Source organism: Sciurus vulgaris (genome assembly GCF_902686455.1).
Source record: "Sciurus vulgaris genome assembly, chromosome: 3".
Taxonomy (NCBI): domain Eukaryota; kingdom Metazoa; phylum Chordata; class Mammalia; order Rodentia; family Sciuridae; genus Sciurus; species Sciurus vulgaris.
Window position 1 is genome coordinate 23,213,245 of NC_136463.1, and position 22,222 is coordinate 23,235,466.

The 22,222-nt window shown below is 53.5% G+C and overlaps 2 protein-coding genes across 2 annotated transcripts; one reads left to right on the forward strand and one right to left on the reverse strand.

Annotated features, from left to right (window-relative positions):
• Positions 1-9,384: 9,384 nt before the first annotated feature.
• IGFBP4 (insulin like growth factor binding protein 4) lies at positions 9,385-21,694 on the reverse strand. The gene is made up of 4 exons (XM_079132887.1): positions 21,052-21,694; positions 14,093-14,250; positions 13,100-13,234; positions 9,385-10,647 (listed from the first exon to the last, which is right to left on the reverse strand). The coding sequence occupies exons 1-4, from the start codon at positions 21,398-21,400 to the stop codon at positions 10,513-10,515; spliced, it is 777 nt and encodes a 258-aa protein (XP_078989013.1). The 5' UTR covers positions 21,401-21,694; the 3' UTR covers positions 9,385-10,512.
• LOC306657564 (cytochrome c oxidase subunit 7C, mitochondrial-like) lies at positions 10,757-12,094 on the forward strand (the record flags this gene model as incomplete). Its single annotated transcript, XM_079133699.1, has 2 exons — positions 10,757-10,838; positions 11,540-12,094. The coding sequence occupies 2 exons, from the start codon at positions 10,757-10,759 to the stop codon at positions 11,776-11,778; spliced, it is 321 nt and encodes a 106-aa protein (XP_078989825.1). The 3' UTR covers positions 11,779-12,094.
• Positions 21,695-22,222: the final 528 nt, after the last annotated feature.

The following is a 22,222-nucleotide window of genomic DNA, read 5'->3' on the forward strand; positions in this document are numbered from 1 at the left end:
ATGCAATGTGAGGCACATTATATATTCAGTCCCATTCTGCAGATTAGAAAAATGAGGCTCAAAGGGTGAACTTGCAAATGGCAGAGAAACAGCATTCCAAGTCCACACCCAACCTACTGCCTCAGCACTCAAGCAAAGGGCAAATTTGTATGCGCCACACACAGATATAAAAAGGTGTGCCATGTTTAGTGTGGCTAAAGAATATGGTACCCAAGGTGTGCCACGTTTAGTGTGGCTAAAGAATATGGAACACAAGGTGTGCCATGTTTAGTGTGGCTAAAGAATTTGATACCCAAAGGAACAGATGAGAGAGGAAGTAAAGGAAAGAAGCAGGCAGGTAAGGACCATATGAGAAAGAAGAACAGACCAAGGACCACATTTCCCTCATCTCAGGCTACCATAATAAAGTACCATCCATTGAGTGACTTAAGCGATAGAAATTATTTTCTCCCATCTCTGGAGGCTGCAGTTGGAGATTCAGGAGTCTGTTTGGTCAGGTCCTGGAGAGGGCCCTCTTCCTGGCTTGCAGACAGAGCCTTCTCACTGTGTGCTCACGGGCATGCTGGTGTGTGCCAGGAGGAACCCAGAGAAAGCACTCTCTCTTCCTATTATCTTTTTTTATTTGTTCTAATTAGTTATACACATCTGATTAGGACTCCAACTTTATGACCTCATTTAACCTTAATTACCTCAGAAAATCCCTATCTCTACATACAGTAACAACTGGGGTGAGGGCTTCTCTATGTAAATTTGGGAAAAACAATTCAATCCATAGCACCATCCAGGCAGCACCCTGCCCTCCACGGTCCCCCACCCCTTCCATCCCCAGTCCTTGTTGGGCTGGAGCTCCCAGCCTCAGGAAAGCAGACTCCATGCTCCTTGGGGCCAGCCAGCCAGCCTGGGGCTGTTTCCTCCGCCATTCACTTCACCCCAGCTGGATGCAGCCAGGGCCCAGCTGGGGGGCAGTATCTCTTGGCTGGGAGCAGGCCTGGAGGCAGGAAGATGCTTCAGGGTAAGGGAAGCCAAGAGAGGAGGAGGCGGGAGAATGATACCGCTTGCTCATTCCACATTGGACTAATATGTGCTGAGTCCCCAAGAGAACAGTGCAGAATAGGGCAGACAGGGATTGGGAAGGAGGTGGGGTCTGCACGCACCCAGGATGGAATGCTCTCTCCTGCGTGGCATTCAGATTTGACTTGCAGTGAACCTAAAATGGGACATATCCTTAGTTCACCCCCACTCCCACCTACACACACACACACACACACACACACACACGCAAGCACGCACACGCGCGCGCACACACACACACACACTTCCCTCTTTAGCATCAAGAATTAGAAGCCTGGGTGGTCAGGCAGATCTGGGTGGCAGATCCCCTCAGTCATTGACTAGGTACGTGGTTTGGGACAAGTCACTTCTCTGGGCGCTGAGCCTTGGTTTCCTCAGTCGTAATACCCACCTCACAAAATTAAGATGTGGGAAGCCTAAAAAAATATATCAGATGTGAGCGAACTTTATAGTCTGCAGGGCGCTGCACAAATAAACGTTCCTTATGAGAAGAATGACAGTTTTGTTGCTCCGTCATTGAGCACTCCATGTATGCCAAGCGCCATATCACAGGAATGGGACTCATGAGAAAATGGCTCATCTTGTTCACTGCTGAATCCCAGGACCCAGCACAGTGCCTGGCTCACAAGAGGCCTTTGGGAAGTATCTGTTAGAAGCTCTGCCATATGTTATCTCATTTAATTTTTTTTTTTTTTTTTTTTTACTACTGAGGATTGAGCCCAGGGATGCTCTACCACTGAGCAGCTACATCCCGGCCTTTTTTACTTTTTTATTTTTAGACAGGTTTTGCTAAGTTGCTGAGACTGGCCTCGAACTTGCAATCCTCCCACCTCAGCTTCCTGAGTCCCTGAGATGACAGGTGTGTGACACCTCACCAGGCTTATCTCATTAAATCTTAAAAACAACACTATGTAAGTACAATTATTTATCCTCAGTTGATGGATATGGAACTATGGCTTCAAAGATTAGGTAAACTACCCAAGGCCCAAACATAATAAGTGGCGATGGAGTGGGACTGGCCCCAAAACCCACAGGGATACTGAAGGAGGTGACAGCTTACTGAACCAGGGATCATCAGATCCAGTACCCTGCCTCCAGGCACACCATGGTTGTCCGCTTCTGCTGTCTCTGCCAAACCCCTCATCTTCCATTAGCAGTCAGGTCCTTGCCCCACCTCTGTCCCTAGCCACAAGCTGCTCAGGATATTGAAAAAGTCACCACCAGCCCTCTGCCTGGAAGCTGGCACATCTCCCCTACAATCTCCTATCCCGGAGGCTATTCAAGTGCCAACTTTCCTGTCTCGCTGATATTTCCTGTCACAGTGAGGCTTCTCTTGCCACCAGAGCTGTCCTTAGGACCAGCAGGACCAGGACAGCACTAAGCAGGGGGCTCTTAATCCTATTGAGAGATGTCTTGACCCTCCATCCACCTACTACCAACTCAACTGTTTTCTTCTTTATTAATTTATCCAATCAACAGTCACTGAGCACCTACTGTGTGCCAGGGCTCCAGAGATTCAAATGTAAATAAGACAGTCATGTATTTTAGAAAAACAGGGGGGAAATTAGCAATTGTGAAGACATAATGTAGAAAAAAATAAGTGTGTTAGAAAAGCAAGGCTAGGGGACATACTCTACCTGAGATGGTCAGGGAAGACTTCTCAGAGGAAGTGATATTGGGCTGAAGGCTGAAAGCTGAAGAAGCACCTTGTGAAAAGCAAGAGAAAGAGAGTTCTGGCAGCAGAAACAACATGTACAAAGGCCCTGAGGTTGGTGGGAGTCATGATACAGGAGCTGGAAAAGAGCTGTTGACAGAGAGAGACTTATAGGCAAATGCAATGCATTCGAAGCAAGCCCTCTGAGGATTTTAATCAGGGTCCTGGGGAGATTCCTTCCTCTGAGCCTGGCAGGTACAGACACTCTCCCCTTGTGCTTAGGTTTGTGGCCCCCACAGCTCCTTGGTGCTAACACACATCCATTCCCTTTGCATGGAGTCATGATTCTCCTGCACAAAAATTATACTCCCTCCCTTCCTTCTTCCTTAACAATAGCCATGACTGAGCTTTGCCTTTCTGGTACCTGCGTGTCTCTTCCTAGAGGGGCCTTGAAAATTCCCTCAGCCTCACTGGGAGATACTGAGTTCTAACCTGCTTCTGCCATCAACTCATTTATTCCTTCAGACAAGCAAGTCACACACCCACCTTGGTAACAAGGAGGAGGGGACCTTGAAGCTGCTCCCAGTCTTTCTTGGCCAGTAGGGCTAGAAGCCCCACCCCCACACACCAACTTGCCCTCTTCTCACCAGAGTGACACTGTCCTCTACCCAGCTCCTTTGCTATCTGCCTCCTGGCAGCTTCTGCTCCCTGCCCCATGCCCCCACTCACCGCCCACCCTCCACTCTGGACTGTGCTGACTGTCCTTCCTCTACCAGTGCCCACTGTGCCCCACAAGGCCACCGCCTACAGAGAATAGGACTGGAAGCTGGCCTTTCCACAGCCCACAGGGACTTCTTCCCTCTTAGAGCCCCAAAAACATCTCCATGCATGCTTGATAAGGACAATATGCCTTCCAGAAGCAACCTCCCTTCTCCCCAACAGAAAAAAATTAAAAACTTTCTTAACACTTTTAAGGCTCTAATTTATATTTTAACATAACCCCTTCTAGGCCTGTTGCCTGGGATTTAGGACTCAATAGTCCCTAAATTCACGCTCTCTTTGGGGATCAAGGGGCTGAGTTGCCCAGAGAGGGTCCCGTAGGCCTTGTTGATCTTCAGAACAGACTCCAGGGGCTTTTGGAAGTGGGAGGGGTCACAGACTCTGGGAGGAAGGGTTCTGGGCTGGCCTGGCCTGACCTCTAGCATGGCCACCGACAGGGCCAGGGTCACCAAGCAGTCACATGTCACTTTGAATGAGAAGCCTTGAACTGCAGCTGAGAAATGAAGTTGGGAAACAGCTCAGCCAAAGGCAATTGAACTTTTTTTTTTTTTTTTTTTATGTTTTTTGGGGAAAAAAAACCCTCTATTGTCCAACTAACCTTCCATGATGCTGGAAAATTGCATTGATTTCCTGAGCAGTCAGCTCTAATTTCCCCTGGGTGGGGACGAGGCTGTGCTCCCCTCCTGGCTGCCCCAGCTTAGAAGATCTGGCTCTGCTCACAGACCAAGAGCAGGAAGGGAGACAGAGACCCTGAGCCTGGGCCCTGCCAGGTGGTCCCCCCCAACCAACTGTGCCTCCTCACAGCCCCCCGCCGGCCCGACCCCTGCAGGTTGGGGAAGCTTTCTTTGGAGCTTCATGTTTCCTTGTTATTCCCACTCTCTCAGCAACCTGGCTTTGCTGGGCAGCTGTCTTGGCCTGTCCCCTGGCGGTCCTGGCTCTCACATGTAGCCCTCTGTGCCTCAAGACGTCGGGCAGATAGAAGTACGGTTATAAAGTATCTGTGCGGCTGCCAGGCTAGTGAGGGAGCCGTCTGCAGCAGGGGAGCCACCCCGCCTGAAATGACTGGAACCTGGGCCCCAGCCTGACCCCATCCTGGCCCCTTCTCTCCCACTGCAGTCTCCAGTGTAGGACCCTCTCTTGAAGACCAAGGAGGCAAGAGGTAAGGGGAACGGCCTTGAGGCCACTCCAAGAAGCCAGGGGATGAGAATGGTCAGCCGCCCTTGGGGGGCTCAGCGGAACTTCAGTGTGGGGTGGGGAGATGGGAGCAGGGGCTGTTGCTCCCAGAGGATGTCGTCCTGAGGCATAAGACTGCCCACCCAGGGGCCGGAGATGTAGCTCAGTTGGTAGAGTGCTTGCTCGCAAGCACAAGGCCGTGGGTTCAATGCAAAGACTGCCCACCCAAGCCTCAGAGACAGACTGGCCTCAGCCGACCACCTCCCCATCACCGGCCTCCATGGTCTAATAGAAAGGTTTCCAGATCATGAACCTGGAGAGTAAGGAAAAGGAAGAAGGGCATTGCCACCCAGGCCTGGCACAGAGGGGCCTCCCACACCTCCCCCTCCCTATGGTGTGTCCCCCTGCCCCTCTTGGTAGGGGGCACACAGTGTGTGGACTTCACAGAGGCCTCCGGCCAAAGGTGACTCCTCTGGTTCCAATCAGAACAGGTTCTCAGGTCCCAGGAACGTGGGGAGGGAAGTTGGAGGACAGCAGCCTCACTCGCTGTGGCACCCCCAGCGCTTCCTCCCCCAGGATGAGCCCTGTCCTGTTTGTCTCCTCTCACCTCCCAGAGGGTCAGCCCCTGGGTCAGAGGGAAAGCCTGGGGAAGGGCCTCCTGACCACAGACCCCAGACCTCATCCCTGCTTAGCTCTTCAAACCACAAAGGAAAGAAGAAAAGGGAAACTGAAGGAAAGGAAGGGCTGGAGGGAGGAGGAAGGGCCGCAAACAGAGAGCAAGCAAAGGTCCCGGAAGCCATCAGGTCCCAGCTGGTGCTGGCTATACATGGGGAAGAGCCCAGAGAAGGAAGTCGGCTAGAACTCACTGAATCTGCCCCAAGCCTGGTGCGTGCGTTAACCACTCGTCTTCACCGCAGCTCTGTATACCGTGGAAGCACCAGCCCCACTGGACAGATGGGGAAACTGAGGCTCGAGGGAGCCAGAGGTCTCAACTGTCCAATTCACCCTGGTAGTAAGTAACCTGGTGTCTGATGGCAGAGTCTGGACACCAAACTCTCCCCCGGGAAGTCATCAGGATCTGCCCTGTTTCCCCCAGTCTGCAGGACACCCCCAGCCTCAATTTTTCCTCAGGACCGGAGTCAGAGGATACAAGCCTGAACTGGCAGCCTCCGTGGACATGGTTTGGTGCCAGAGTTCTCATCCTGGCTCTGGATGACGTTGGTGTCTGGGCCTCAACATCCCAGCAATAAAATGGACGGGGCTGTCTAAAACTGGGTTGAACTCTGATTCTGCTGACTCCCCACCCCTTCGTTCCTATCATCCTGAACAAACCTGGAGGCTCCCCCTTGGCCTGGGTGGTCTTTAGGAAAAGGATACTGGGCCTAATTTCAGAATGCTGAGTTGGCAAGGGGGCCAGGAGAAGGATGGGACCCAGCCATGCATGGAAGCCACTAATCTCCATCTCCTCCCCCCACCCCTCCCCAGGGGACTGCACTGCCGCCTCCACTGAAAGCAATTTGTCATGCTCTGAATTAAGTGATTCCAACAAGGGTTTAATTTCAGTTTAATGGCTCTGTTTTTATGTGTAATTAAATACCATTGCATAGCAAAAATATGTTGTTTGCACTTTAGAGACTGTGTAAGGGCCCAGGGAGCCAATCTCACTGAGTTTCTGCTCCCAGGCTCCACCAGCCCCTCCCCCAGTCTGGCTGGAATTGTCCGGGTCCAGGGGAAGGGGGTTGGGGACCTGAGGAAAGGACAGGGGAGGGGAGGGGAGAGGTGGTCTTGGTGGCGCCAGCTCACTCAGTAGAGCATGTTTCTAATTATCTGCAGCACACCCCCCCTCTACTTTCTGACCTCAGTCCTCCCCAACCCCTGGGGCCTCAGACACAGAGGGGACAGGTCACTCCAACAGTGAGGATCTAATGAGACCCTTGGTTGGCTGGAGTGATGTCTACCCACCCTCATGGGTGTGCCAAAGGCGCGGGCTCCATTGACCTTTCTCCCCCTTGAGTACCTTCCTCCCTGTCTTCCTTCCAGAACCCAGCTGCTGCAGCCCCCCAACCCCATCCAACCTCTTCATCTTGACTCTTTCTGGGTCAGAGGTGACACTGCCATAGGGGCCCTGGAATGCAGGGGGAGTTTCTCTGGCTGGAAATGTTTCAGGGTCATTAACCACATAGCCATATCCCTCCAGGAAGGGGGACTGAGCAGGCACCCCAAGTCCTACACGCCTCATGACATTCCTGGAGCAGCTTGGGGGCAGAATCTGGCTCAGAGAGCAGAGGGGCTGGGACAACGGGATTTTCCTGGAAGCAGCTGAAGGGGTGGCAGCAAATGAACCTCAGAACCTTGGTGGGGGACAGGCCGGAGGCTTGGCCAGCCCTCCAGAGATTCAGCCCTGCCTGAATCCGGTACAAGAGTCAGTTGAGTCTCCATTTTTCCTCCCTTCCCCCACCCTGCCTTCTTGCCAGTGGAAAACCCAGCCCCCAACCTCAGCGACATCAGGGCTTGATCTCCCCTAATGAGCTGGGAAATGGAAACCAAATGCTTGGGGTGGATCAGCACCAGTGAGCTCAGGGATCCTGGGCAGCACAGCATCCCCGTTTCCTGAGGAGGCAGAGACGAGCACGCAGGACTTCAGTTCTCAAGTTCATCCAGGTGTGGTGGGGCTCACCCCACCAGGACACAAGAATTTGGTGCTTACCACCTCCTCCCATGCTACCAGAGGTGCTGACACTCCTGTGGAACTCGAGAGACCATTCAGGGGTATCCAGAGGCAGAAGGCAGGGGGAGAGGCCCTACATGCAAATATAGGTCTACTTTTCTGTTCTTTTTTCTTTGTGGTACTGGGGTGGGAGGTGAGCCCAGGAGCACTCTACCACTAAGCTACATCCCAGCCCCTTTTATTTTTTGAGACGGGTCTCACCAAATAGCCCAGGTTGGCCTCAGACTTGCAATCCTCCAGCCTCAGCCTCCCCTGTTGCTGGGATTAGAAGCGCCACAGCACCCAGTTATATTTTCTTCTTTTGACGCCTAGCACCTGGCCTCAGGGTCATGGGACACGTTCTCAGGAGGGGAGTGGTGTTTCTGTGGAGTGTGGAATCCCCCCACAAGTAAACATCTGTCTTCTCTGATGTTAGCTCCCTGAAAACCTGCAATGGGGGTACCTAATGAGTGAGGGTCCATTCATTCACAGCCAAGAGGGAAGTACAGGCTCTGTAAATGTCTTGTTCTCTCTTCTCACCTCACACACACACACACACACACACACACACAGACGCGCTCAGATTCAGACTGCCCACATAAACACCACACAAGTGTGTCTCGTCTACACTCATGGTTTGTAAAAGGCCCTACTCTCAGGCCTCACGGTGCTACCTTCACATACACACCTCACACACACACACATACTCCATGACCACGTATCCATCACAAAGGCACACCCCGGGCCACACACAGCTATCTCCAAGCAGACTCCGCTTAAAAATCAGCTCTGTGTGTGTGTGCGCGCGCACACGTGTGCACGTGTGTATGTGTGGTGCTGGGGACTGAAACCAGGACCTGGTGCATGCTGTGCTCGACCCTGCTTTTCTTGGAGATCCATGCAAGGAAAAAAAAAAAACTCTCCCACAAACTGTTCAAGGGTTCAAGCACTGGGAAGCGGGCTGGAAGATACATTTCAGGGAAAGAGATCCTTCCCCTAAAACTTAATCTTGGGGCTGCACCACCTCCTACCCCAACATGCCTTGGTCTGGGCCCCAGAAGGAGGGGGCTCTTATGAAGAGTGGCCAGCGCCCAGGGAGCAACTCTCAACACCACTTTGTTCTTTATCTCCGTCTGCTGGCAGCAGCCTGGTGCCTCCGGAGACCAGATGGCTGCAGGCTGCGCTGCTGAAGCAGAGCTAGACTTGCTAGAGAGCTGGAGAGACAGCAGCCCTGGGCTCAAGGTGCTAGCAGCACAGGTGCTAAAGAAGTCAGGGGCCAGTGCAGTTGCAAGCCTAGGAGGACCACGGAATGAGGGAGGGGAGGACAGGACACACACCCCTTTTCCCAGCAGTCAGCAGACTCAGGGCACAGGGTCTCCAAGCTGCCAGTGAACCCCATCCAAGAGATCAGCCTTATCCCTACACAAACAGAGGTGTGGGGGTATTGCATGATGGCCAGGAATCCACGTGGCCACAAGTTCTGAAGCAAGGGCTGGCACCGAGAGCCTAGAGCCAAGTCAAGGATGGCCCCACCCAGTCCCAGCCCCTCGGAATGAAACCTCAGAGCAACCCCCCAGTAAGGACTCTGGGCATCAGAGCTGTGGAATGTGCTGCAGAACTCACTACCCTTTCCCCAACGCAGGGAGTGTCCCCTGCCCCTGACTAAATTAACAAATCAACTCCAGGTGCAAACCCAATCTGCCCCATGTCCTAGGAAATGCCCCTGCTCCACATACCAGCTCACCCAGAAGGCAGCTCTGAACCAGCAGGGCTGTCCTTGGCCACACCCTCCCTTCAGGAGCCATAGTCTGCCCACTGGGAACCTGAGCGGCTGGACAGGCCTCTTCAGGGAAGGCTGTCCTCTCAAGTTTCCTCGCTATGCAGGAAGGAACGGGGACTCCACAGTGTGCCCCTCTCTCCACCCCTGGTCCATCCCTGTCTCTAACAGTAAATAAGTCAACCAAACACAATTATCTGAACATTTTTTGGTTTTGTTCTGTTTTGTTAAAAAAAAAAAAAAAAAAAAAAAAAGAATGGAGGGCGGGTGGGAGGAGAAAAGAAAGAAAGAAAGACATAACAGTCAACCAGGTCCCTAAGTCTCCAACCAAGCTAGAAAATGCCCAGAGGAATCGGGACATGTAGGCAGGTATAGGGAAAAAAGATACTGGAAGGAAGGCAGAGCCACAAGTAGTGAGCCACTGGAAAGATGGGGGCACCCTGGTGACTTCATGGCTGTGACCACAAACAGGTAGGGAACAGGACCCCAGACAAGCCCCTCGTCCCCCAACATGTAAGTCCTCATCTCCATCGGGCACACTCAATCCAGTCCTGCATTCTTTCTTCCCACCTGATGGCTCAAGGACATGGCCTGACCTGATCTCTGTCCTGTAGGCCTTCCTCTGTCCCCTCTCCCTCACCAAAAGCAGGGTCTCAGCTGCCAGGCAACCAAGCAGATGGCACAGCACCCAGACCCAAAAGTGGGCTTGTCTCCCAGGTCTTTCCCCTCTCAGCAGGAGGACCTGGGGAAGAAGAGCAGGGGAGTCTGGCAAGCCTAAGCTTTGGGCATGAGTCTGGGTCTTGAAGCCAGCTCCCACCCTGTGACTAGGTAAGGGGAGAGACAATGGTCAACATGCACGTCTCTCTTCCTCTCTGACTCTAGGAACGAGGTTTCTCTTCTGCCACAGGCCCTTGCTCACTTTACAGGAATGGTTCATGTGCCACAATCAGAGGAAGTCAGAACAAGGGCACCCAGGGCTGAAAACTACAGCTGGCACATAGAATGTGGTCGATAAATGTTTCTAGATGACTGAATGCATGAATGAACCCAGGACTGATCTGGAAACAAACAGGGCTCCCCATGGCCACTCTCAGATCTCTTGGGCTATCTAAGCTCAAAGAGGACACTCCAGGCTTCGGCTTACCCCAAGGGCACACTAGGTCCCATAAACATACACACGCACACGTGCACACACACACACACACACACACACACACACACACCCCAAGGGAAACTTCTGGGTCAAAGGTAAAGCTTGGACCCAGACCCAGACTCCACTCCAGGTCAACTTTGCAGTCCCCAAAGTGGGGGGTAGTAGGGGGCACCAAGCCCCCTGCCTGCTGGCAGGTCTCACTCTCGGAAGCTGTCAGCCAGTTGGTGGCAGTCCAGCTCCCCTTTGGGCTCCAGGCCCCCTGGAAGCTTCACGCCTGTCTTCCGGTCCACACACCAGCACTTGCCGCGCTGCCCATCCAGAGCTGGGTGACACTGCCAAGACAAGGTCACAGGGGTCAGATCCCAGGTAGAAAAATAAAGATCACAGGCATCCTGTCCCAATCCCGGCCCAGCCCCCAAGCAGGACATTTGCTATTCCAATATGGCATCTGAGGTGAAGGCTCTTTCTAAGTACAGGTTCTTCGAGCTCACTGGAGTAGGGAGAACGTGGTCAAGAAGGAAGGGTCCAGCCAGGTGCAGTGGCGCACGCCTGTAATCCCAGGGGCTCGGGAGGCTGAGGCAGGAGGATCACAAGTTCAGCAACTTAGCGAGGCTCTAAGCAACTTAGAGAGATCCTGCCTCACAATAAAACACAAAAAGGACTCAGGATGTGGCTCAGAGGTCAAGCACCCCTGGGTTGAATCTCCAGTACCTCCTACAAAAAAAAAAATAGACAGTGGGGAGGAGGCAAAAGCATAGTCCAGAGTCGGAATTAGAGCTCAAAGGAAGACTGACTCAGAATTGGTCTGGGATAAAGGGTCAAGAGTCACAACTTTCACTGCAATAAAAATTGGAGGAAGGAAAAACACATAAAATTATACAACACAAAAAAGTGAAGACTGATGTAAACTCTGAACTTCAATTAATAATAATACTTCAGTATTGGCTCATCAACTGCATCAAATGTACCACACTAATGTAAGATGTTAATAATAGGCAACACTGGGGTGAGGAGGCAAAATAAGGGAACTCTACTTTCTATTCAACTTTCTGTAAACCTAAAACTGCTGGGGAAAAAAAAAGTCTTGGCCAGGCAATGGTGGTGCACGCCTACAACCCCAGAGAACTGGGAGGCTGAAGCAGGAGGATTGCAAGTTCTAGGCCAGCCTCAATAACTTAGCAAGGCCTTAAGTAACTTAGCAAACCCTGTCTCAAAAATTTTAAGCTTCCACCCGTGGAGTCCATGCTCTTCGCAGAGGCCCCAGCAGCACCCTGTTGGGACAGAGCATTAAGAGGTTCATCACTTCAGTGGTCCATTGGAGCCACTATGAGGAGGGTCCTGGGAAAAATTTGCCATTTTCAGTGGGAAACAAGTGGAGCTTCCTAGTTATGATGATCTTATACTTTGGATCAGTATTTACTGCACCGTTCTTTATAGTAAGACACCAACTGCTTCAGAAATAAGGACGTTTTAATCCACCCATTTAACAGATATGAAGAATGTTTTAAGAGATACAATCTCTGAAAAATGGATCCAACTCTTGGATTCATAGCATATTAGATATATATATGTAAATAAACCAATGAAATGAAAACAACTTATTTATTTATTTTTATTTATTTATTTTTGTGGTGCTGGGGATTGAACCCAGGGCCTTGTGCATGCGAGGCAAGCACTCTACCAACTGAGCTATATCCCCAGGCCAGAAAAAAAGTTTTTAAAAGTGGGGCTGGGGTGTGAGCTCAGCATTAAATGCCCCTGGGTTAAAAAAAAAAAAAAAAAAAAAAAAAAAAAACACCAGGATTAGTTTTAGGCCGGGCACTGGTTCTGGGGAGCCCTCTCCCATCCTTCACACACTGCACACTACTTAATGCCCTCCTCGTGTCAGGCTGGGGTTTACAGACCCAGAAGCAGCCTTTACCCTCCTAGCAAATCCTCTGCTGGCAACAGGGCAGCCCAGGTTGTAGATGTGCCCACAGCCCATGGAATGGCATGTGTGTCTATGTCCACAAATGCTGGAGGAGACCCAGGTCAGGGCTGCCTGTCCACACCCAGCACAAGGTACCCCAGTGCTCTGTCCCGATGTGCCTCCCTGCTGATGGGTCAGAAGCGGGCTGGAGAAGGGCAATGCTGAGGGACATCCCAGCCTCGGGAAGGCTGGTCAGAAACCCCACACTGCAAGGGCACGAGGAATACAGAGGCTGCCACCTTCTTATCTTCTCTCTTGCCCCTCCCTGCTCTCTATCCACCTAAAGTGCCTGTCTCAGGCTTGGCTCTACCTCCATCTTTGCTATGTCCAGGTAGTTCTGCTGCTCAGCCTGGCGGAGGGTGGGCTGGGTGTCCTCCCTGACTCATGACTTGGGCCCTTCTGGGCCCAGGCGAAACATCATTAGTGACCAGGGAGACCTCCTCCTAGGACTCGAGCAGGGTGAGGGTTGGAGCAGAGGTTGACAGGACATCTACCCCACAGACAGAGAATTCAGAGATGACAGATCCTGCCGGGAGGCCGTGGGCAGGGGGTGCGACAATCTCTGCTGTGAACTCAGCACTGTGACTTTGGGCCAGCGAGGGCCCTTTTACACCTCTCTGGGTCTCAGTCTCTTCATCTGGTTGGGCAGAGTAAACTGAGGCTCCAGGTTGGGATAGGGCTTCAGGAGGGCTGAGGGGTTGGGTTTGGGTGGAGGAGGACCCCCTTTTTCAGATTTCCATCCAGAACCATCCTTCAAAGACACCAAGGATGCCCCTGGAACCCAGGCAGGGCTGAGCCAGCAGACCGCGACTCACCTGTTTGGGGTGAAAGTTGCCGTGGCGGTCGCAGTTGGGGATGGGGATGATAAAGAGGTCCTCGTGGGTGCGACTCTGCGAGGCAGCCAGGCGCTCCAGGGCCCGGTGCAGCTCGCTCTGGCAGGAGCCCTGGGGCTGGGGAGGAGAGGACAAAACTGCTCAGTAGAAGAGAGAGTAGTGGGAGGACCAGTGCCGGAACCCAGAACTAAACAGGAGCTGGGGCCCTGGCATGCCTGGAAGCTGGGGAGGACATGAAGAGGCAAAGGCAAGGTCTCAGGCTCAGGGGACATCAGTGGGGAGAGCAGAGGGACGCTGAAGAGAGGATCTGGAGCCAAAGAGCCTCTACGAAGGAGAGGTGTAAATTGAGGGACTTGATGTGGACAGGAGCTATAGAAACCTATGGAGATCAAAGCAGGGGGATTGCCAAGCAGGTAGGATAGACGAAATCACACAATTAAAAATCTGCAAGGCCCAGGCACAGGTTCATCAAAAAGGACATCAGCAGGCTGGGGAGACAGCTCAGTTGGTAGAGTGCTTGCCTCGCATGCACAAGGCCCTGAGTTCAATTCCCAGCACCACCAAAAAAAGGACATTAGCCAGGCCCTTGAGCAGGGTCCCAAGGTCCCCTGCTGTGGCCAACATTCCCCTTTAGTTACTGAGGTCTGGGGTGGGGAATCCAAAAGAAGGTCCAAGAAACACCAGGGTGGTTGAGACCCTGCTGCTTGCCAATCAGTACAACGAAGTACGCCAGTGAACTATCACTTCAGCTGTACCACTGTTTATAACTGATGAGCAGGAAAGAAGCCACAGGAAATAAAGAATAAGGATTCTCTCTAGGTTCTGATGCACACATGAGGTGCATCTTGCACACAGTAGGTATCAAAGAATGTCTGCGGATGAACAGAGTCCAGATCTGGTGGTGGTGGTTGTGGTGGCGATGGTGATGGTGTGTGTGTCTATGCACACGCATATTTGTGGGTCAGAGGTCCTCACCACAGGCCGGGCTTCCTCCCGAGTTGCCCCGATGACCTTCATCTTGCCCCCACTGGTGCTCCGGTCCCGCATTTTGGCGAAGTGCTTCTGCAGGCACCTGCGGTCATGAGCACTGCAAGGGCTGAAGCTGTTGTTGGGGTGGTCACCCTCATCCTTGTCTGCAGTCAAGCCAAGAAGGGCAGAAGTCAGCATCAGAGGAGAACAGACCTCATACCAGCCCGCCTCCCTCCTGCTTTCTCCTCGGCAGAGTTCACCAGCCTGGCACTAGAGAAAAGCAGGGAGCCTGGGAGGCAGGAAGAAAGGAAAGCAGCCCCCCGCAGCCCACCCCATTCCCCTGGATCTCCTCAGGAGAATATTCCTCTTGAAGTCCTTGACTTGTCCCTCACCCCACCCAGTCCAGCCTGCAGATGAGTCACCAGCTACAGCTGCCCAGATGGCAGGAGGGTCCCCTGGGCCCTGCAGGGAGGTCTGAGGCAAGCAGGGGGTCCCCTACCAGATCTTGTCTCCCTCATTCAACTCTTCCCCCAGTCTCCCTCTCAGTCAGCTCACTCTTCCTGTCTCCTTTCTTGCTCTTTCCAAGTGTCTGGTAGAGCCTGCTGGGGACCCCGAGGGCCAGAATCAGACTTTCCATGAGTGAGGAGAAATCTGGTCCCAAAGGCTCTCCTCACTGCTTGGGTGGGAGTTAATGTATATGCCTGCATGGGAAAGAGTGTGTGTGTGTGTGTGTGTGTGTGTGTGTGTGTGTGTGTGTGTGTGTGTGTGTGACACACACTGTGGCCCCAGGACCAAGAGAACAGAGAACAGTTGTACATCAGGAATCCAGCCCCTTCATCTCTAGCTGTCCCAGCCCTAGACCTTAGGCATCATCCAAAGTCCATGTCTGTCACCCGGAGTCAAGGCACTGGACGTACGGAGATGGGAGTGGTGGGGCTGGGCCCTTACTCCCTCCGTGGGATCTCCCGAAGGCTCCATCTGAGCTCCAGAGAAACCCCACCCAGGAGTCCCCGACTCCCTCCAGGCAGCCAAAGCTGGAATGCGGGGCAGAGCTAGAAAAGGAGGCTGGGACTGGAAGACCTTTCGGCACATCAGAGCCACCTCTGAAATGCTCGGGCTTGGCAGCTCACTGAAGGCCTGAGTGCAGAGCCCCTGCCAGCATTCCAGATGTTGGCAGCCAGACAGGAGGTTACATCTGGTTTGCGTCAGGATTTTTTTCCTGAGGAGTTAGCAGGTTCCTCCATGCCTGGCAGCAGTCCCAGAGCTGCCTCGGGGTCAAATGGTATTTTTCTGCCTAGCCAACACTGGGGGGCAGGGGGAGGGGGTTGCTTCTCATTTTCTTCTAGTTTGGGGGATGAGGAGGGAAGCACATGGATAAAGGGAAACCTGACGAGGACTGCAGACCTTCAGAAAGTCTTTGTCAAGATCCCACACTGAAGGTCATTAATAAAATTGAGTCACCAAGGAAGGAAGGTTGTGTCACGAGTGGAGAGCCGGCTTAGAAAGAGGAACCAAAGGGAAGGAGTGAATGGAGCAGATAGATACAATCCACCCTTCTGCACCTGCGACATCCCAAGAAGGATGCCAGAGGGGGCTCCAGTTCCACATCTAGCTCCTGAGAGTCAGTCAAAGAGAAGACACTGCAGCAAGACCTGCCCGCCCCCACCCCAGCCAGTGCAGGCAGCACCGGAGTGTGCCAAAGGAACCACAAGAAGATGCACCCTGAGCCCTCAGTTAGGAAACAGGGAAAGATCGGGAATCCAGCCCCTTCCTTGAAGACCCTCCCAGCGAACCTCTCTGGCCAAAAAAAGACTCAGCTAAGCAGTGACCTCCCTGTTCCCACTCTGCAAAAAGCCCTATGGATAGGGTCACAAGGTTTCAGGGGTATAGGCTAGAGCTGGGGAGTGGAGAGAAAGAGGGAATAGAAGACATAAAAGAATTAACACCCCATCTCAGAGGGACAGAGGTTGAGCTGAGGGCAAGCAAAGACCCATCATTCCACCTGGGTAAGGCAGGAGGGGATCACTGGCACTCAGTCACAGCCCGGGACTCTGACTCCAGGGGACACCCTTTCAACCCAGAAGGCCTTTATTCTTCCTGAGTGTGGAGTGTGCCTTCTTTTCGCCACCATAAAGGGAAGCACGACTTTGCCCAGGGACTCTTCTCCATCTTGGTAAATGGGCAGAACGTTCCTAGGATCAGGGAGTTCAAGGAGTAAGAGTTTTCTAAAGAAAGGGGCTGTCTCAGGAGATAGAGGGCTCCTCAGACTGGCATGGGGGAGCCTCAGGAGGCTGGAGGGAGATGGAGCAGAGCCTTGACCACACGTACTTTCCAGCATGGAGTTTCTATGAGTGCAAGCTCACAAAGGACTGCACTTTGGGCGATCTCTCATGGATATTCGGGATGTTCACCTTTAAGGAGGACACTTGGGCAGCTCTCTGAAACCAAGGGCTGCCTGGGCAGAAGGTGAGCCCAGAAAAGCATAGCTCATGTTCTTGTGTTGGAATCCCCCATGTCATTCAAGGGGGATTTGGGGGGCAAAGCTGAGGCAGCAGGCTGCCTGGTCTCCCCACTGTTGGCTGCCCCATGGCCCAGCCACTGATCCCTAGATCACATCTAAGTTTAGACTAGAACCCACCAGATTGGGAGAGTAGCTCCTTACTGACTTACCTGGGGACACAGGTCCACAGAGTAAGTCCATATCTACCCCCACACTCAGACAGGCTGGACCTCGAGAATCACAAACATATACAAACGATCACGTGTCCAGACACACTTGTCCATGCAGGCACACCCACATGCTCTCAGGCACTCTGACCCTGCCCTGGTCAGAGACACAGATCCAAGGCAGGACATGATGACTTCCCAGTGTCTCTGTCACCTAAATTTGTTGACTTTCCCCTTAATCTGTAACTTTTCCTTGCCCAGCCTTGCTTAACTGGCAGACTGAGGAACCACCCCAGGAACCACCCCTAGGCACAGGGTTTGGGGGATAAGGGTTATACCACTAGCTCTGAAAACATTAACCTTCCAGCGTTCACCCCGTAGTGCCCTCTGCAAAATTCCAAGGCCCCAGGGTTCCCCTCTGAACCGGAGCTGGAGTCAGACCCTTCCCCGAAAGTTCTGACCTCTGAAACCTTTGTTTGGGAGAAGGAGCTTCCAAGGTCAGTGAGGTCTCCTCCAGCCCCCAGCTTGGAGGCAGTTGGAGCTTAGCCAACTGCCTTGCAGCGCAGGGGAAGCCTTAGTCTGTGCTACACAGCAGAGGAAGGCAAGGACCCCGGGGCAAAAGAGGAGGCACAGCTTTGGTACCAATGGCTGCAAAGTTCCTGCTGCCTAAATTCACCCCCATGATTTCTCCTCAACTCCAGTCCGACCCCCAGTCCGACCCCCAGGTTGTCAGCCGGGTGGACCCCACCACCTATACACAGAAGTTTCCACTGTGTCCTTGAAGGTCACCCACCTGCCCTGCCAAAAAGGTCCTTCTATTCCTTCTCCTGGACTCTGGTTGGAGAAGGCAAGACCACCTGCGGGGGGGTGCCAGGCCCTTTCTTTAAGGACTGGCTCAGGAGTGTGCCCTCACCCTTGTACCATGCCACCACGGGCCTCGGGAAAGCATGTGGCCCTGTCTATCTCACGTGTTCAGCAGGAAAAAGGCCCCAAAGCCAACTGACCCCTCTCAGCTTCTCTGAATGTCCCCCCACCTTGGGTCCCCTGCCCTAAGGTCCCCTAAAGTCCCAGTGCCAGCTGCTTCTTCATCTCCATCTTCATCATTACTCTAATTTATTGGACATGCCAGACACCCCAATGCTATTACCTACTACCAGTCCCACTTTACAGATGGGGACACTGAAGTCACATGGGTAGAGGGAAGGAGTAAGGCTTGTCTCTGCTGCCCCTGTGTCTTTAAATGGAAAGATTTCTGATAGCCAAGGCACCAATAACTTGGGCTTTGCCAATACTAAAGAAAAAATGCTAAGCAGTCATGCTCCTCCTCCCCCTCCCCCAAGGCACAGAATTTCTGGGAAGGCCCTGTTTCCATGACATGACTGGATTCCCAGTACTGAAGTAAGGAGGACAATATTTGCTGCGTTGACTAAAAATTAACCCAGCTTGCCTGTTCTCTAACCCTGTCCTGGAGGGACCCAGAGCCCAGTTTTGGAACTCCCTGTCCCAGGCCCGATCTTCCCCCCAAACACTCCCCCAGCTTCTACGAGTGGAGGGATCAGCACCATCATGCAGACTTGTGGGCTTCTGAAGCACATGCCGACCCCCATCTCTGGAGGCCACAGGGGTGTTATTCCACAATCTGGCTATCTGATAAAGGAGGGGCAGGACTGGCTGGAGATGGAAGGGGAGGCCTGCCCCCAGGGCCAATAGGAGGTCCCCAAAAAATCACAGGCCAGGGGCAGGAGCCTGCCAACTGATCATCCTCCCTAACCACCTGCTGAAGCTCAGCCCCAGGAGGAAAGCAAAGAAATGACCTGACATCTCTACTAAGCTATTCCAGTCCAGAGGGCTCAAACCTGGGGGCCTAAGAGGGGTAGTAGCCTGCTGATGGTGTAAAGCTAAAAAGGATAGTGGGTTTAGGGTCTAAGCCTTGCTCATCTTATCTCTCCAGAACCCCTGCAGGGATGCTGCACAGCTCTAGAAGGTACTCTTCCCACACTGACAATGTGGCCAATGCCAAGCCACAAGAGTACTTCTGTGATGACGGGGTGAGAGGACCTGGGCGTAGCTTGTTGAGCACGTACCTAGTTTTCCCAGGGTCCTTCTGACTCCCATTTTCCCTCCCCCTGTATCTGCATGTACAGCATGGGTAGAGGACAAGGCCAGGAAGGAAGCAGGGGATGCATTAGAGACCTGGGCTCTGTATTCCAAAGGGGATCTAAAGCCGCCCCACTCCTAGACACCTCTTGAGGTTGCTTTCCATTTGTTCACAGGTAATCACAAACTGTTCACGCCATCTCCTGGATCCCTTAGAGAATCAAATTTTCCTCCACTAGAATTCTCCTACCCAGTCAGAGAAGACCCTCAGAGGGCTCTTGTGCTTTATGTTCAAGTTGATGACAGAAAAGGAGCCACCAGTCATCCTTATCTGCTGCCAGATACCCACTGGCTGGTGGAGGGTGTAAATTCAAAGGGAAGTGGGACTGTTGCACTCAGAATCCAGGGGCTCAGCCCTCACTCCTACTCTCGCTGAACTGGCATCTCTGTCCCAAGATCAGTGACTTACTCCCCCAGGACTCCCCACCCCAGGAGTGCTGGGTGTCAGGATGGCATTTCCCCTAGAACGTTTTCTGCTGACCCATCTCTCCCTGCCCAAGGGCAGGAAGGGCAGAAAGGCTGGAGGCCCAGACCCCTGGGGTCCAACTCCTTCCTGTTTTCCCTGCATCCTGCTCTCCTCCAGCTAACAAGCTACAGAAGATTGAGGAAGTGAAGCGATCTGGGACCCAGGGCAGGAAGCTTGGGGCCAGAGTCGCAGCATCCGGACTGCAACAATGGAAGTCTCAAGCACCAGGAAAAGGGACAGACGCAGAGAGGCACAGAGCAAGCAAAACAATCAGAGAGGGAAGGGGAATCAGAGGTAGAGATGCAAAAAAAGCAGAGATCAGAAAGACAAGAGACACAGAGAAAAAGAGCAAGAAACAGGCGAAAGTCGGAAAAGCAGAAAAACAGAACAAGGTGGAGAGAAAGAAAGAAACTGATAATGCACAGAAGACAATGTGAAAAGAGAACTCAAGAATGTTATGATGAGGGGTGGGGGGGAGGGGTTCCCGGAGAGGGATATTAGCCGATTCTATTGTCATATTGTGTGCATGTACCAATATGTAACAACAAATCCCACCATTATGTACAACTACAATGCACCAATAAGAAATGTGCAAAGAGGAAAAAAAAAAAAAAAGATTGTAATGGCGAAACTAGAAGCTGAGAGGCAAGGCAGGAAACAAAAGAACAAGAGAAGAAAGAAAAAAGACTGAGAAAGATTCTAAGGCAAAACTGAGAACAGCCAACTGAGAAATGGACAAAGATAAAGCGTAAAGAATGAGGTTGGGGCAATGGGTCTTCTCAGAGTCTTCTGTCTTCTCTCTGCCTCTCCTGCTCCCCCTCTCCTCTCCTCCCTATCCTGTGCCCCTAAGGTTTCTGCAATTCTGGGCTGGGAGCCAAAACTTCTCTTCTGCCACCTCAGATGGCACCTGCCAGGAGAAAAGAGTAGGGATCCTGCATACCAGGGCAGGGAGAGGTGCCAGGGTCTGGCAGAAAGACCCCTGTCTTTCCATCAAACAACAAGAGGAAGGGTCCCTTTGGGAAAGGGCAAGTCTGGTGCCCCTCATCATCAAAGTCTGTAAGATTTCTACAACCCACTTCACTCCAGGTCCTGGTTCCTCAGGACTGTGGCAGTTTACTTGTGGCCACGGTGAGGGGTAGCCCCTGGATCAGGAACAGAAAGCTGCCCCCAACCCCCATGGACATCCCATTCTATCCCCAAGTCTTCTGAACCTAGAGGGTTGACTTGACTGGACCAGGTCACTTGATTTTCCACTCTAACATCGGTAGCCAGGCCTATCATTGAGACCTGGCTTCCCAAACAGGCACTCCCTGCGGACTGGGGATGTAGCTCAGTGGTAGAATGCATGCACAAAGCCCTAGGTTCAATCCCCAGCCCCCCACCACAAAATAATAATAATAATAATAATAATAATAATAATAATAATAATAATAATAATAGGCACCCCTGGGACGTTTGAGATGGAGGGATAAGACAAAGTTACCCTTGATGGTGGCAACTGCCAGCAATTTCCTTGGCTGAGCCTGTCCCATGCCAGTGGGGCCCTGCCACGTACCTGCTTGCTCCTCAATTCACAGGGGATTTTTCAAGGGCCTTCCAAGCCAGCCATGAATTGGAAATAAGTTGCTGAGAAAGAGCGCACTGGGAAGGGTGTGGGAGGGCAGGGGTACCTTACCAGAGGGCTGCAGGCTTTCCTGGATGGCCTCGATCTCCGCCAGCTCCATGCACACCCCTTGCCCGTGCATCAGCGTGTGCAGGGGCTTCTCTACCCCACGGGGTGGGTAGCAGCGCAGGCCCGAGCCGCAGCGGGGGGTATACACCCCACAGGGCATCCCTAAGCCCAGGGCGCAAGTGGCGCAACAGCCACAGCCGGGCTCCCGCACCAGCTCCTCGCAGCCCACGGGGGGGCGGCAGCGCGCCAGCTTCTCCTCGGAGCAGGGCGGGCAGTGGATGGCTTCGTCGCCCAGGCTCGGCCCGGGCCCTGCGGCCAGCAGCAGGGCGGCCACGAGGCAGAGGGGCAGCATGACCGCGCGAGGACCGGGAGCGGGCGCGGGGCGCAGGCGGGGAGCGCGGGCACGCGGGCGGGAAGCAGTGGCACCCGGCGGCAGCGCCCGGCGCGCCTGGAGGACCCGACCCGGAGGGCGCGGGGAGACGGGGCGGCCCGGCTGGCGGGCAATGACAGAGCCGGGGGAAGTTAGCAAGCGCGCCGGAGCGGAGCGAGCCTGGCAGCCGAGGCGCTGCGCCGCATCCTCGGCCCGGGCCAGGAAGGCGGCGGGCGGCTGGGGGCAGGGGGCTGAGCGGCTGCCCGGGACCGGCTCCCCGGACTTTATACCGGCCCCTGGCCACACCCCCAGCGCCTTCCCCGAGGTGGGGGAGCCCGGGCGGACGAGGGGGAGAGGGAGAGGCGGCCGTCAGGGGGAGGGGGCGCTGTCCTGAGTCGCCGCCGCCGCTGCAACATCTGAAAGTCCTTTGCTCCGTAGAAGGAAGCCGCGCAGTTTGGAAGCGGTAGCTAGCGCACAGTGCGCCTCTGAACTAGAACCCAGGAGGGGAGGCGGGAAGAGGGGAAGCGAAGGGGCTGCTGCTTGGCTCCCTCTCCCACCTCGGGGGATATCTCCTCTACCCCACCAAGGCGGCCCTCTGTCTCCCACTGAGAACCTGACCTCCTAGCCCGACCTCAGGCGGCAGATTCGTTTTCCCCGACCAGAGTCCTTTCCACCCCTCCCCGGTACTTCCAGTCTTCACCGCTGGACACCACGCCCGGTGAGGTGGGGCAAGGCTCAAGGCCTACTGGCAGCGAGGGTCACGGAAAGGCCTGGTGACCCTAAGGCGCTAATAGGCTTTCTTCC

What these genes read in the sequence shown, in the direction of transcription:
- IGFBP4 (XM_079132887.1), bottom strand. Translation starts at nt 21,400, where the DNA reads ATGCTGCCCCTCTGCCTCGTGGCCGCCCTGCTGCTGGCCGCAGGGCCC. An exon ending in GGAAAGCCTGCAGCCCTCTG is followed by an intron (nt 14,251 to 21,051) that starts GTAAGGTACCCC and finishes GCTTGACTGCAG; the next exon opens with ACAAGGATGAGGGTGACCAC. An exon ending in GGGAGGAAGCCCGGCCTGTG is followed by an intron (nt 13,235 to 14,092) that starts GTGAGGACCTCT and finishes TCTCCTCCCCAG; the next exon opens with CCCCAGGGCTCCTGCCAGAG.